The sequence below is a fragment of the Eutrigla gurnardus genome (assembly GCF_963514095.1).
Source record: "Eutrigla gurnardus genome assembly, chromosome: 2".
Lineage (NCBI taxonomy): Eukaryota > Metazoa > Chordata > Actinopteri > Perciformes > Triglidae > Eutrigla > Eutrigla gurnardus.
This window is the reverse complement of record NC_139916.1, coordinates 25,175,301-25,190,278: the sequence shown is the minus strand read 5'-3', so window position 1 is coordinate 25,190,278 and position 14,978 is coordinate 25,175,301. Positions and strand designations below refer to the sequence as shown.

Here is a 14,978-nt window from a genome sequence, read left to right as displayed (position 1 = left end):
ATAATTCATACAATAGACAGCTAATGGAAACTTATACCCCCTGACCTTTAAATAGCTAATAAAGTGGAGGGCGAGGTCCTATTTTGAGAACAGATTCAGTTCTTTGTCCTGCTGTCTCACTAAGGTTGGATTAACCTGGCGGGCAGAAATGAGCTGCTGGGCCCTCCAACACCCTCCAACACCCTCCAACACCCTCCAACAACCCCGTCCCTACACTTTCTGTGACGTGTACACATTTTTAGATTCTGCAATAATACCCAGATGTGTGGCAGTCATTGTGTGTCTGACCACCCAGAGAATATAAGTCATTTATTTTAAAAAAATGTCTTGGTAACCTTGACAATATGAAATATACAATATAATTGACAAACTCATCCATCATCATCGCTCTCTCTGTCTCAAACACAGACAAGCCGCAGCTGCAGAGCTCAGACAGAACATACTCTTGCATGTTGGCCGATGCCGATAACAGGCCTGGTGAACCTCACATCACTAATAAGCACCGCCAGGAGAAATAGGAGTTACTGACAAGATGCATTCTTAATTATTCCACCTACATTTTCCATCAAACAATGATATATGTATGGTATAATTATTTCAGGAAATAAGTTTGACTAAAATGACAAAATTATTAATTTGCCGAGAATGAAATGTTCACTATAATCTGAAGACTAAAACATCACATGGAAATGAGACTGAATAAAATAATAGCTGGTAAAAATGAAAAACATTTAGACTTTTAGTTGACTAAAACTGCACTAAAACTATGAAAGACAAAAAAAAAAGTAAAACCAATACGCATTTCTGTCTACGACTAAGACTTCATCTAAAACACTGATAGTGATATTAATTAACACAGCTTCTGTCTTTTTAGCTGCTGAATGCTCCACTCTGTTCACTAGCAGGTCCTAACTGTGTCTGTCTGCTGTTTGGTGCTGAGCAGGCAGAGAACTCTGGGTTTTTAGTGCTTTCTCTCTGAAACATCTGCCTGCTTCGGCCGCAAACAACACTATGAGAACGGTGACAGCGAACCGAAACTGTAAGGTCAACTGAGCTCTATAAAACCAAGATTCAGTTCATCATCCAGTCCATCACTATGAGGATTTACTGCTGTTATAGTTTTCAATGGTCACTTGATTTAATGTTAGAAAAATATGTACCAATCTTAAACAACAATGTCCCTTGTTGAACCTCGATTTCCTGTCATCTCTCTCTCGACAGGTATCCAATAAAGCCATAAAATGTTCATGTTATGATAATTTTGTGTTTAAATATACATATTTGCATTCTTTTCGAGACATATCAGAATTATCTTTCTGATCAATATAAGCTACCGCCAGGAGACGCTTAGCGCATAAAGACTGTAGGCAAAGGCAAACTCAAAACAAAAACAAAAAATGACACGTTGTGGTTTCGTTGGCTTTTGTGAGCGGGATGATTTCTTGCTGCAGTCTCTCCACTGGTTGCCTGGTAACACATAACCCTCAATAAAACTGCATGCGTGGAGTGTTACTCTTCGGTCTGTGTACGGATTAAACAAATCCTGCTTTCCTTTAAATGGCTTCCTAATTTGTTTAGCAGTGTGCAGGGAAACTTCATCATCTTGGAATGGGGGCTTTATAACGAGGTAGCCATAATGTTCACCCCTGGGTGCTCCTGATGTCATAAAAGTGTCTCATAAACCTCGACTGATACAGGCATGCCGCGCAAAGTAATCATCAAGACTAATGACTCACAGCAGATGATTGCACGTACATAACAGATCTATCGCTGATGGTGGAAGGCTTCCTTTAGCGTTCTCCCATGTAAAGTGTTTATTGAGATTTTTTCAGAAGAACTCCTGTTTAGACAACTGTGTTATTCCTCAACTCATCCGACAGATATTAAAGCGTAGTTTGGCATTCCTGTTGGTGTCATCAAGGTGCTTGTATCACTTCAGATAAACTTATCCCAGCATTCAGGCGATGGGAGTGGCAAAGCCGGGGGGGTGGTGGTGACACAAACAGGGAATCCTCTGTAGACTAAACCGTCTCATCTGTTCAACCTTCGCCGACTTCAAGGCCAGAGGGAGCAGCCACTTAATTGGGACTCTTCTGTAGTGATGTTAAAAAGCTAACAAACACGACTTTAAACTTCAGGTTGACCTTCTTTGTGATACTCATTCAGTTCAAATCTCTCTCTTGTACTTTGTCCACCACCCACATCCACCTGACTCCATGCATTAAATGGACAATTCATAATCTGCTCCACAAGTATTTACTGACTATTTATTAAGACGACTTGATAAACATCAACAAGTGAATACACAGCTTCATAATTGTTCTCTCAAAATGACTGGGAGGAAATGGACCTGTCAATCAGGATTAAACCTCCCAGGAAACATTCTCCTGAGCTGTCTTGTGTCCTGATCTCTCTCTCTCTCTCTCTCTCTCTCTCTCTCTCTCTCTCTCTCTCTCTCTCTCTCTCTCTCTCTCTCTCTCTCTCTCTCTGCAGACATAAATGAGTGCAGCAGCCTGAGTGAGCCGTGCAGCTCAGGCTTCAACTGTATCAACACGGTGGGCTCCTACACCTGCCAGCAGAAGATCATAACATGCAGCCACGGCTACCACAGCAGCTCTGATGGAGTCAAGTGTGTTGGTGAGATTTACCTCGCTGGTGACGTGAATGAAAGCATTGAAGTTGTTTTGGCAAAGACACAAGTGCTCAACTGCTTCGTTAAAAAAAAAGAAGCCAAAATGAGTTCTTAATAGTTCTTAATTCTTAATAATAGAGCAGTTATTAAATAATCTGCACGGGCACCTCTTGTCACTGATGCCCTTTGTGGTTTAAGTCACCTTGCTTTAGAGCCCTCCTGTCCTGGGCCATGCACAAGTTACCAAGAACATGGCAGATGGACTTGTCTTCTTCAGAAATGGATCCTCTGTAGATCTGATGGATCTCTCTCAGGGCGGTCATCATGTAGACTGGACACGGCAGACTCTTTAGCTACAGGGACGATGGTGGCTGTCTAGAAGTAGGTGGTAATATTCTCCTGTCACAGTGAAAATATCAGTGATGGCATCAGTAAACTGATGGCACATAGTAATAAATTACATGGGATGTCGTCAGGTCCCTCATATCCCCTCACAGTGATTTTCTCATATCAGTTGTGGGTAATGACAGAGTCCTGTGGAGACAGGGCAGACTTGATAACTGACTCTCTGTTGAGAAGGTCAAAAGGAGCATAAAAGGCCTTTACCTCATCTGGCTCTATAACCTCGCACAGGATGGTTTTGTAGCCTGTGATGACCTGAGAAAGTCTTAACACAGGGTCTATTAGTAAGGCTACAAAGCTGTTCTGGAGCTTTTGGTATTAACACATGATCTTCATCAGCAGATTAAGTGCTCCGGGGGGCAAGTCCCCTAAATGAATTGTCTCTAGTCTACAATGTTAAAAAATTGGGAAAAGATACCCTAATTTCCCAGATTCCACGTTGTCATTCTCAAATGGTTTGCTCTGTCCGACCACCAATCCAAAAGTTTTCAATCACACTGATAACTGCTAGGCTGGATAAATGACACCAATGATGAATCAGTGATGAAAACTGTTTGGCTGTATCAGTTCGACCGCATCAGGTATAGAGGGGGTCAATGCTGACGTACTTTCTCTTTCTCTTCGCCTGTTCAGACACTGATGAGTGTCAGATGGGGACACACCGCTGTGGAGTGGGCCAGATCTGTCACAACCTCCCTGGCAGCTACCGCTGTGACTGTCAGACGGGCTACCAGTATGACGCCATCCGCAAAGTCTGCACCGGTGAGTACCGCTGCGTCAGGTCTGGGAGATGATGACTAGCAGATTGGCGAGTTAGTCATCAAAGTGTTTTTGAAGCCAGATTTGCTCCTGAGAAAACTTCTCGCTGGGTCATTAGACAGACGTCAGTACAGTTTTTGTGGTAATTGTGATGTCAGATTTGACTAAATAGGACAGGGGTTACACCTTCCGTCAGCTTTTTGCTTCTAATTAGTGCTTAATTTGTGAGGATTTCAAGATATTTTGGGGAATGCAGCATAGTGATAAAAAGTACATCAGTTAAGTTCGAATGAAGTGGAAGCATGCATTAACCCGGAGAACAAGCTGCAGCTAAATAAAACTTGCCCATCCTCTGAAGTGTGCAAGTATTTCAGACAGAGACCCATGGCTCATCACTTCAGTACAACCGCTAAACATGACCTGATGAACCCAACTGTTAGTGTCACAGTCTGCATGGTCCAATCCTGCTTACTTTACCGATGAATGCACCAGAAAAAAACTTGGACCATCCAAAGTTATTGTTTCCAAAAAGGTTTAACGTATAGTGTATATTAGGGATGCTCCGATCGATCGGCCGCCGATCGTTATCGGCCGATATGGACCCTAAACAGGTTGATCGGCGATCGGTCAAAGTGCCGATCAAAAAAGCCGATCGCATATTTATATATTTTTATTAACCGAGACTGTTTTTCTGCGCCTGACGCAGGGTGGGAATTTCGTGGCCGGTGGCCTGTCAAAGTTCCAGTGTAAACAACGCTAGTGACATGTGGTGGGCTTTTATCAGCCACCCTCGTGCGCACAGTCGGCTCGTACGGGACGAGCCGACTGTGTGTGTGGTCTGTTGATCAGAGCGCTGCTCCGCTGGGATTGTCATAAAACGGCTCTATTATTATTATTATTATTCTCCCATCCATTCTGTGATTGGTGATTGGTATCGGTATCGGCCGATTTATGATTTCTGTGATTGGTGATTGGATCGGCCCCCAAAAATGCTGATCGGAGCATCCCTAGTTTTATTCATTTTTTTTTTTCTTAATGCATTGCCAAAATGTATATGATCGGGAAAAATGATCGGGAATGATTGGAATTGTATCGGGAGAAAAAAAAAGTGATCGGATCGGGAAATATCGGGATCGGCAGATACTCAAACTCAAACGATCGGGATCGGATCGGGAGCAAAAAAACGTGATCGGGACAACCCTAGTGTATATGTTCACTCATAAAGTTACTCTTCCGTACCTTCTCACTGCCTGTAAGAGCTAACACATAACAAGTGTGAGGATGTTTCTCTGCTCTTAGCTTCTTAAAGTGATGGTTCGGAGTGAAATGCACCCTAGGTAATTTCCACCATGACATCCAGCCAAATACCCCCTCGGAAGCATTTTTAGCGATGGTCAGCAGTGGTCAAGCTGGCCGCTATCAGCCGAATGGCTTAGTACTAGCGCTATGGTACAGAGGGTATATCTCGTAAATTACCCCACTAATAATGCATGGAATGTTACCAAACTTCTGCAGTAGTACACATAGGGTCTGTACTCACAAAACGAGGCATTTGAAAGTTTGTAAGTAAACCAGGAGTTTATTTAAAAGAACACTTGCCTGATAGCTTCTATCCTCGGCTACTAACGCTAACTAACGCTACCGCAGCGTAGACGCTACTTCCGTGTTTACTCAGCCGATGCAGTGACGCGAGTTTCACGCGAGAGTATGAAAAGGCTTCGCTAAATGTTTATAAATGCTTGTTTTATCAGGTCAACACTTGTCAACACTTGTTGACCTGATAATACAAGCATTTATAAACATGTGTTGACCTGATAATACAAGCCTTTATAAAAACTCAGCGAAACTTTTTCATACTCTCCCGTGAAACTCGCGTCAGGCCATCGGCGGGGTAAACACGGAAGTGGCGTCTACGCTGCGGTAGCGTTAGTTAGCGTTAGTAGCCGAGGATAGAAGCTATCAGGCAAGTGTTCTTTTAAATAAACTCCTGGTGTACTTACAAACTTTCAAATGCCTCGTTTTGTGAGTACAGACCCTATGTGTACTACTGCAGAAGTTTGGTCATAACAACAAGTTTTGGTAACATTCCATGCATTATTAGTGGGGTAAGTTACGAGATATACCCTCTGTACCATAGCGCTAGTACTAAGCCATTCGGCTGATAGTGGCTATCTTGACCAATGCTGACCATCGCTAAAAATGCTTCCGAGGGGGTGTTTGGCTGGATGTCATGGTGGAAATTACCTAGGGTGCATTTCACTCCGAACCATCACTTTAACTTGAGCAGTAGGGGTCAACACATAATTACATTTTGTGTTAAGAGTTGGTGTTATTCTAAATGTAGAATAAATTTATTCTAAATAAAAAGCTTTCCACCTTTTGACACTTTTCTTTACTGCAAACAACTATGGGTTATTGGTCTCCTAGATGTGTCATAATCGATATCGGTCGACCTCCATTGAGCAGCAGGCAAACAACAGGAGTTATATATGCAAAAAACATGAGCTATAATAGGGTGAAAAACGTCACCCTGCACATCTCTGGGTACGTGTCTGAATGAGAAGTTGAGTCCTGGGTGGGCCGGAGGTATCTGTCTGCTGTCTAACAGCTCCTGCTCCTGCACTGACAGACGTAAATGAGTGCTGGCGCTATCCTGGCAGGCTGTGTGCCCAGACCTGTGAAAACACCCCGGGCTCCTACCACTGCTCATGCACAGCTGGCTTCTCCCTGGCATTAGATGGCAAGAACTGTGAAGGTAAGCTGGACTGTTTTTATTTTCTCTCTCTGTAACATATCAAGAATTTAAATGCCAGCTTGTTTACGTGGACGTATTTTCCTTAAAGCATGTGAAGCGTAGATGTAAGCCCCCGGGGTAGAGCATTGGCATCGAAAGCCAATGCTCTGCCCCCGGGGTAGAGCATTGGCATCGAAAGCCAAATTATTTGGAGATTAGAGATTATTGATAAAAAATGTTTATGTGGTTTTTGTATGTCGTTGTTACCAGTGAAAACTGTTTGTTGTTGCAATTCAATTCAGCCTCCATCTCTGGGATGTAGACGTGCATACATAATGGTTTCCAGCTTAAGGTGCTGAAGACGAGCTGACCAGCAGCGTGACTCACATAGCATTCAGCTCGTCACAGCCTTTATTCTGGGATTTAATCTGGTTGTGATGGTTTCTGTTCACAGTCCAAAGGTGAAGCTTTGCATGTTATCAGGGTTGTTTTTTTAAAAAAGCTTATTCCAGTGACATGATTAGATTTTGATTAGTGCTTTTCAGAGGAATTCGTTCCAGACACTTGAAGCTTGTCTCTCTCGGATAAGCAGGTTAATAACCAACAGCATTAGAAACATCATCCCACATTCAAAATGTCTGAAGTGGTAATTCCACAATGCAGCTCCCCAGAAATATCAACAGCTGCATTTTTCTTTGATTATTTTCTGTTGATGCTGATTCTGAAGGTGCTCATTTCTCTATCTGTTGAAATGGTGAAGGATGAGGCTGGTGATATTTAATTTTCCTTCCAGTAAACAAATCCCATGAAAAGAGCAAAGCAATCAATTCTACTAACAACTTATACATGTGTATGAAAGACGTGAAGACATTTTATATGTTGACTCAATTCCCACATAGAGTCCTTCTACTTCAGATACTCAGAACACCAAATGTTTATTAGACTGTAAAACAATTTAAATTGTATTTTTGACACATTTTTGGAGATTTACATCTTTTAAAGGAATCAATTGGCTTGGGGCCACCAGAGAGTAAATATGATAACACATTTTTAAATGTAGTCTTTTCATTGGATTTGTTGACAATAAAAAACATCCTCCAAGACCATCTTTTAAAAATAGTAATAATTCTTATCTTTTCTTTTCTTTTCTTTTCTATACTTAGATGTAAATGAATGTGACAAAAACCCCTGTAGCCAGGAGTGCGCCAACATCTACAGCTCATATCAATGCTACTGTCGCCAAGGCTACTTTCTGAAAGAGGATGGACACACATGTGAAGGTATTTTCTACCAAAATTACTAGATAGAAACTGGTGGCGTTGGTGGAGGCCAACTGGACTGCTATGTTCTGAGAGGTGTTTCTAATGTGTTGCAGATTTCATTTAAATTCACATGGAAGGAGGAATATTAGAAAGACATTCACACCACCATGAACTACGATCACAGTATCATAATCACAGAGTTTAATTAACTGGCCATTAACGCTTCTAAAGATAAAGATGTCATAATATGTGACATAGGGAGCCTGATTCGACTGCCAATTTTACAGTTCAATCTTTGCAGTGGTGACAAAATGTAGTAATGAGACGAAGGCTCATTCATAAATAACAAGACAGTGATTTAAAAATCAAAGAATAGGCCTACAATTATATATCATGGTGCTCACATAAGGACTTATAATAATATTTGTTTTTCATTGTTTAATGCGAAGGGCAGGTTGGTTAATAAGGTGATCCAAGTATAGAAGAAATAGCTTCTTGTTATTTAACTTTTAACACTATGGGCCCTAGTTTCGTAGACCAGGCGCAGTCAGCACTCAGCGCACCTGCGCCACGCCAACGGGGTGTGTCCGCCTGGACTTTGCAAGTTTTGTGCACCGCGCAGGCTAGCGCAGGCTCGCCCGTCACTCCCACCCACGCAAGTGGGAAAGAGGGAGGAGAAGAAGGCGTGAGTGGGAGACGAGGAGGAGACGAGGCGTGGACTGGGATTAATACAGCCGATTCAGATCTTCACCAATCAAATGAGCTCCTCTCATCTCCTTTAATGCGTTAGGGGAGGTTCAGTGCAAGTTCCGTCACTTGACAACCCGATAACAGAAGCAGCGCCGCCGCTCCCACCACGCGCATCACGCGCTGTGCGTGCGTATCATAATAATAACAATGCCGATATTATAAAAAACAGGAGAGAGAGAGGGAGATGTTTTGGTCCGAGAGGCTGAGTTTCCGTTACGCGTGCCATCCGCCTTTGATCTGACGTCAGATGTGACGGGACAATCTATATAGATATAAATTCACGTGTTGATTCAATTAGTTGCATTAAATAGTGTTTGTTGTGATTATTTATTACATTTAAATGTGCCTGGAACTGTGGAAACCTGCCTGTGAGGTCTTGGTGACGTGTGCGCACTGCGTGCCGCCGGTCAGCCAAACTGCCACTCCGCCAGCTGTAATTTGCCTTACGCCAAGAGTAGACCAGGTTGGAGCTGGCGGGCTTTCGGCGCAGTCTCGGCGAGGCTTTTTGCCGCGAAACTTCCGCTGCACCAAGCTGAATCTGTGACGCCTCCCCCTGCCGCACATAATCCAACAATAATTCCTACAGATCTAATATGTGTCCTAAAAGGAGCATTGAGCATGCATCTATTCTATAGTAAAAGTGTAACAGTATAAAAACATAGGCTAACCCTAACCCATTTTAGCCGAGGCTGTAGCTGCAATTTTCTCCCCAAAGACATTGGGTTGAGAGAGCCCATAGTATTTGACATTGGTTTTAGATTCAAAGATATTTCCTTTTCCTGCATCTTTACCAGATACTAATAAGGTAGAGTCATCTTCATAAAACATCTGCACAACATATTATTGACAGAAATTAAAGACAACAAAGGTCCCAAATTGGAGCCCTGTGGTACCCCATATATGAACTGTGGGCATGGCCTCACCAACTTTACACACCAGTTACTGTTTGCCATGTAGGATTGGAACCATTTTACTGTTATGTCTTCAAGGCCAAGGTATGAAAGCCTTTTGTAAATCTAACATGACCATTCCCATGGCAACTAGTTTCTGATGACAATATATTCGTAATATAAACACGCACAGTGCACCAGAGGTGAGTACAGTAAATGAACAGGACACACTTCAGCACCCAACAAATTCTCTGCCAGAGACAGATTCATGAGTCTGCAGCACTAAGCATGGAATGGTTTCAACATAAAAGGACAGAGAGGAGAACAGAATATGGCAAATACAATGACACATTTCAGTCAGGATCAATGGGTCAAGGAGTTAAACCTCGACAACAACTTGAATTGTTTATATTAAGTCCTCATTGATCCAAAGAAATTGAATTTGGTGTTAGGAGACGAGAGGTAACTCCTGTTGCTAATCCTTAGACAGGGAACACACACACAGACAAAAAGTCAGACTGCTTTATTTGAACGTGCCTTTGGTTTCCTCACAGGGCTTTAATGTGACTGATGAGATGTGTGTGTGTCTCCTTTAACAGATATCGACGAGTGTTCCCAGAGCATCGGGAACCTTTGTACCTTCCAGTGTGTTAATGTTGCTGGCAGCTACCAGTGTGCCTGTCCTGCTCAAGGATACGTCATGTCGGCCAATGGGCGCACCTGCAAAGGTAAGACGTCAGTGAACAGTGTTATGATCCTGACCACAGCAAATACAGGAAGCAGAGGGAGGGATAGACTGAAATTAAAAATGTATTGAACAAGACTTGAATGAGTTGAACAAATGTGAGAAAATATTTAGAGGAGACACGACAGGTAAAAAAAAGTTGACTCAGTTGCTCATGCAACTTCCCCAGATGGTTACATTAAGACTTTTCTTTGGGTTCTTTTTGTAATACAGGTTTTCTGAAATTATGTTCCAAATATGCAAACCAGGCTTTGTCTTTCAAGAACAGAATGACATATTTGAGTTTTTTTTTTTTTAGCAGAGGGTAATATTTCTTCATATGCTTCCATAAATCAGAAATAACTCAACAGCAATCCATTTTCACCATGTTTTTAGAGTAAAGTACTTTCTTTAAAATCATTTTTAGCCCCAAATATCACCTTTTTTATCACAAAATCTCACTGTTTTTTCAAATGAATGCTCCCTCATAGTTGACAGACCAGAATTCCACCTTTTATTTAGCTTATTCTCTCGCTGATTTGCAGCTTTATTATACCTTCTTCTTCTTCTGCTTCTTCTTCTTCTTCTTCTTCTTCTTCTTCTGCTTTTGAGGTTGCATACAGCTCAGTATGTGCTATGATTCCATCAATAATAAATAGCTCGTGGAAGCTGTAAAGGGAAAAGTTCAGCATTTTGGGTCATACTTGCAGAGAGTTAGGTGAGAAAATCAATACCTTTCTTGTCTGAGAGTGGCACCAATCTCCTTGCCTAAAAGGTGAGTGCCTGCCAACACAAACAAGAAGTTCCAAGGGAAGAAAATGAAATCAAAACAGTTACTGAGCTGGAACTCCATCTGCTGATGAAGACCATGTGATATGGCTGTCTGTCCACGGTCAAAGCAACTTGGAGAGTCTGCTGTAGACTGTCTCCCATATTGCATTCCCCGTCTCACATCTCACAGGCCCCCGTCTGTCCATATCCCTTTTGTTTTCCCTGCCCTCTCGTATTGTTATTGTTTTTTAATTGTGTTGTTTGTATTGGCAACATTGTATTGTACGAAGTCATGACAATAAAACCAATTAAATTGAATTTAGTTGAAAGCCCTGAAAAGAGATTTTCAAGTCAAATGTATTTATATAGTACAAAGTCAAATCCAAATCTCAACCAAAGAAGGATTCTGGTTAAAATCAAACTACTTACTACCGTCAGCTTGGTTAGCCCTTTTATTTATTTATTTATTTATTCTGTTTCCAGATATCGATGAATGCACAACTGGCAGCCACAACTGTTCACATGGACAGAGCTGCTATAACCTCCAGGGAGGCTTCAGGTGTCTCTCCTTCGACTGCCCTCACAACTACAAGAAGGCGTCAGACACGTGAGTCACAGTTTTCTTTCTCTAGAGTCTTGAAATGTTTACCAGAATAGAATTTAGCATTTTCTGTTTTATTGGTGAACGTAGAGTTCGACTTTTAGATTAACTGTATTAAGGCTTAAAGTTTATTAATTGTTTTTCTACAGATGTAGTCCCCTTTTGCTACACAATAATAAACAAAGGATTTATGTAGTGGAGTAGGGAGGATGCATTAAGTCAGACTGAGAGAAGCGGCTGCTCAGTAGTGTGCTGGTATGACAGCAGGTACTCCTCTATCACCGTCAGGCAGCAGCAGAGTGAACAGGTTGTTTTTTAATCCTTCCGGCTCTGATTGGTAGATATAGTGACAGACCATGATATTCTGGGTGGGTTTCAACTAAACCTGTTCTGGGACAGGAGGGAGGAGTAACAAGCACATCCCATGCATTCTATTGCTTCTCTGTGAAAGTGGACAGGAAATTAGCAGAGGAGTTTTGCCTTCTTAAGTTTCCTTAAGAAACACATTTTTGAGTTCTTTTCATCAGGGTGGAGGAACTTAAAACTGTTCACTCACTCCACCTCACCTCCACAGATCAAAAAATCAAATAAGCAGCTCTTTGGTTTTACTGACTTTGAGCGCCACTCTGCCAGATTGTTGATTTCCTCTCGACATGAAGTCTTGTTTTTGTTTGTAATCCGGCCGCTGACAGAGCGGCACCGGCAAACCTCTCAACAGACTTGCCTTCGTGTCGGGGGTTGCAGGATGTGGGTGTACAGCGTGAACAGGTGGGAATTGTGTACACGGCCCTGGGGGCCTCCGGTGTTAAACACTAAAGTGGAGGAGGTGCGGCTGCCGATCCGAACTGCCTGCGGTCTGTTTGTGAGGACGTATAATACCCGGTTGCAGAGTGAGGTACTCAAGGGCAGAGTTTTCAGCTTCAGGTCGGAGATGGTGTTGAACGCTGAGCTGAAACCAACAAACAACATTCAGTGACGTGTTAAGAATGTAAATGGCCTCATAAGAGGACTGTGACATCCTGGATCACCCACCACGTCTCTGTCAGTGTTGAGGAGGTGAAGCTGGGACATAAGAATGTTCCAGTATGTCCGCGTCCAACATCCATACACTGCCTTGCTCATCTACCTTCTTCCTTTCTCTCCCTTGTCCTCGACTCATCTCCAGACGCTGTGAGCGGACCAGCTGTCCAAGTAACTCCTTGGACTGCCACAACTCCCCGGTCCGCATCACGTACTACCAGCTCAGCTTCCAGACCAACATCATCATTCCTGCCCAGATCTTCCGAATCGGACCATCCCCCGCTTACGCCGGCGACCAGATCGTCATCGGCATCATCAAGGGCAATGAGGAGGGCTACTTCAGCACCAGGAAGCTGAACGGCTTCACGGGTGCCGTCTACCTGCAGAGACAAGTCCGCGAGCCCAAAGACTTCCTGATCGACGTGGAGATGAAGCTGCTGAGGCAGGGGGCCTTCACCTCGTTCCTCGCCAGGATCTACGTCTTTATCACATCCAGCGCTATCTAACACCAGCGAGAAACAGACAGGGAGAGGGACTGGGAACCTTTTATGGTGCTACATTTTTTTATATGTGCAGACTCTCTTTGTAACGCTTCCCTACAATCAGGCTTATTCAAAAATCTTGTTGATTGTTGCCAAAGACTTGTGTTTGTTTGATTGTCTTGTCTCCAGAAGGTTGTTTTGCTTGTTTCTTCAGATTTTCTACAACAATCACATTTGAGAAACATTGTATTTGTATTTAGCAGTATTTTCAGTTTGAATTTTGCTCATTTGAGGGTTTATGCACTGCCATTGTTAGCGTCTATGCAAGCTGTTGGCAAGGTGCTGCACAGGTCACTGCACACATCTGGGTCAGTGTTTTGTGTGCTGCTCTACTCTCGTTAAGAATTGCTTCGTAAATGTTCATTTTCATAAGAGTTATTCTTGGAAGTCTGAAGAAACTAATAAACCTTTGCAGCACTAGAGGTTAAAGGCAATTGTCACCTGTGGAAGCACTAAACTGCAAAAAACGGAATGCATAACTTAGTTAAAAATGAAGAGTAAGATGGATTCAGGCTTTTCTTTCCATTCAGTTGGTCAGAAAAAGGTAAATTATTTTTCATTTTTCATGTAATTTTTAATTGATCAGTTGATAGTATACCATATATTAAAAACAATCTGTATTTTATTTGCTAATTAATTTGCTGTCATAGCAATATTTTAGTGTTCATAATGTTATATTTATGTTATGATCCCGACTGATGATTTACTCTTGTCAGCTTTGGGCCTCTATAGAAATTACCCACATGCTTTTATATGGTTAGAATAAAGTAGCACATCCTTCCAAAAGTTCAGCATTTGGTGTATATTATTTTTTTTAAAGATGTGATCTGACGCAATTGAAGTGTAATTCAGTGTAGTCCACACTAGAAAACAACAACACGACGAGTGTTGGGTGGTCAATTCCAGCACTGAAACTATTAATGTAGTGTTACTGTTGATCTTTATTTCTAAGCCTCTTTCCTTTATTACTGGATGCCTCTCTCTATGTTACTGTTGTCATTATCTCAGGGTAAAAATCATACAATCACGCATCTGTCAACAAACGTTTCTGTGTCGTTTGCAGGAATAAATCAGCCTGTTGTTGTAACTGGCCTCACTCAGCCTGTACACTCTAACACATTCCATTTGTATCTATAAACCAATCAATAAATGATGATCAAACAGTTGTCATTTGCTTAGTGACAGTACAGATCAACTTCTTTGCATTGTGTGATCACTTTCATTGTATGTGAACTGTGAGCCAACAGCCCCATCTACTGGTGAACGTTGCAGCTTCACCACAACGTTTACTCCTACAGCACCTTTAACAACTAGGCAATTCAAAGGAAATATCTTGTCGTTATGGTCACCGATTCCACTGCTCCACAAGCAACGTTTAGTGTGCGTTACACCCTCCGACATCCCCGAACCGGAAAGTGTGCTTTGCCTCCTCCCAACAGATAATGGAAAGTAGGGAGGGTGAAGCTCTCACAGGTCGCCATATAAATAAACACCACAGTCTGACCCATACAAAGGTTTTAGGAGATAATATCATCATTGGGCTGAAGTTACTGGTTGAATAATGGACAAGCCGACATAAAGTTGTGTTCTCATTGGTTTATTCCAGACAATTTGGTCTTCTTAAGCCCCTCCTGTGTCGCCGTAGGCCTGTTTAGCCTCATTCTCCCCTGGACACCGGTTCTTGTGTTCCCCTCCTTTGCTCCTGATGCCTACCACAGCTCCAGTGAGCCAATCAGGCTGTTTTGCTCCTCATGCCAGCGCCTGCCTCCTCCAGCTCCTTCTCTGTAGAAAAAGAAAGCCCCAAACTCCTGCCCTGCGCAACCATGACAACAAGAGGTGTCCTGACTTTTTTCATTTCATGTCTTTACAGTACCACTGTTTTGCCTAGTAG

General features: G+C 42.4%; 1 protein-coding gene across 1 annotated transcript in view; it reads left to right on the top strand.

Moving 5' to 3' along the window:
* fbln2 (fibulin 2) overlaps positions 1-14,486 on the top strand; it is a 76,300-nt gene extending 61,814 nt beyond the window's left edge. The window contains exons 11-17 of the mRNA XM_084039032.1: positions 2,494-2,637; positions 3,668-3,796; positions 6,423-6,548; positions 7,691-7,807; positions 10,029-10,157; positions 11,408-11,531; positions 12,691-14,486. Coding sequence (XP_083895158.1) covers positions 2,494-2,637; positions 3,668-3,796; positions 6,423-6,548; positions 7,691-7,807; positions 10,029-10,157; positions 11,408-11,531; positions 12,691-13,051 — 1,130 coding nt within the window. The 3' untranslated portion in view covers positions 13,052-14,486. The remainder of the gene's footprint in view (positions 1-2,493; positions 2,638-3,667; positions 3,797-6,422; positions 6,549-7,690; positions 7,808-10,028; positions 10,158-11,407; positions 11,532-12,690) is intronic.
* Positions 14,487-14,978: the final 492 nt, after the last annotated feature.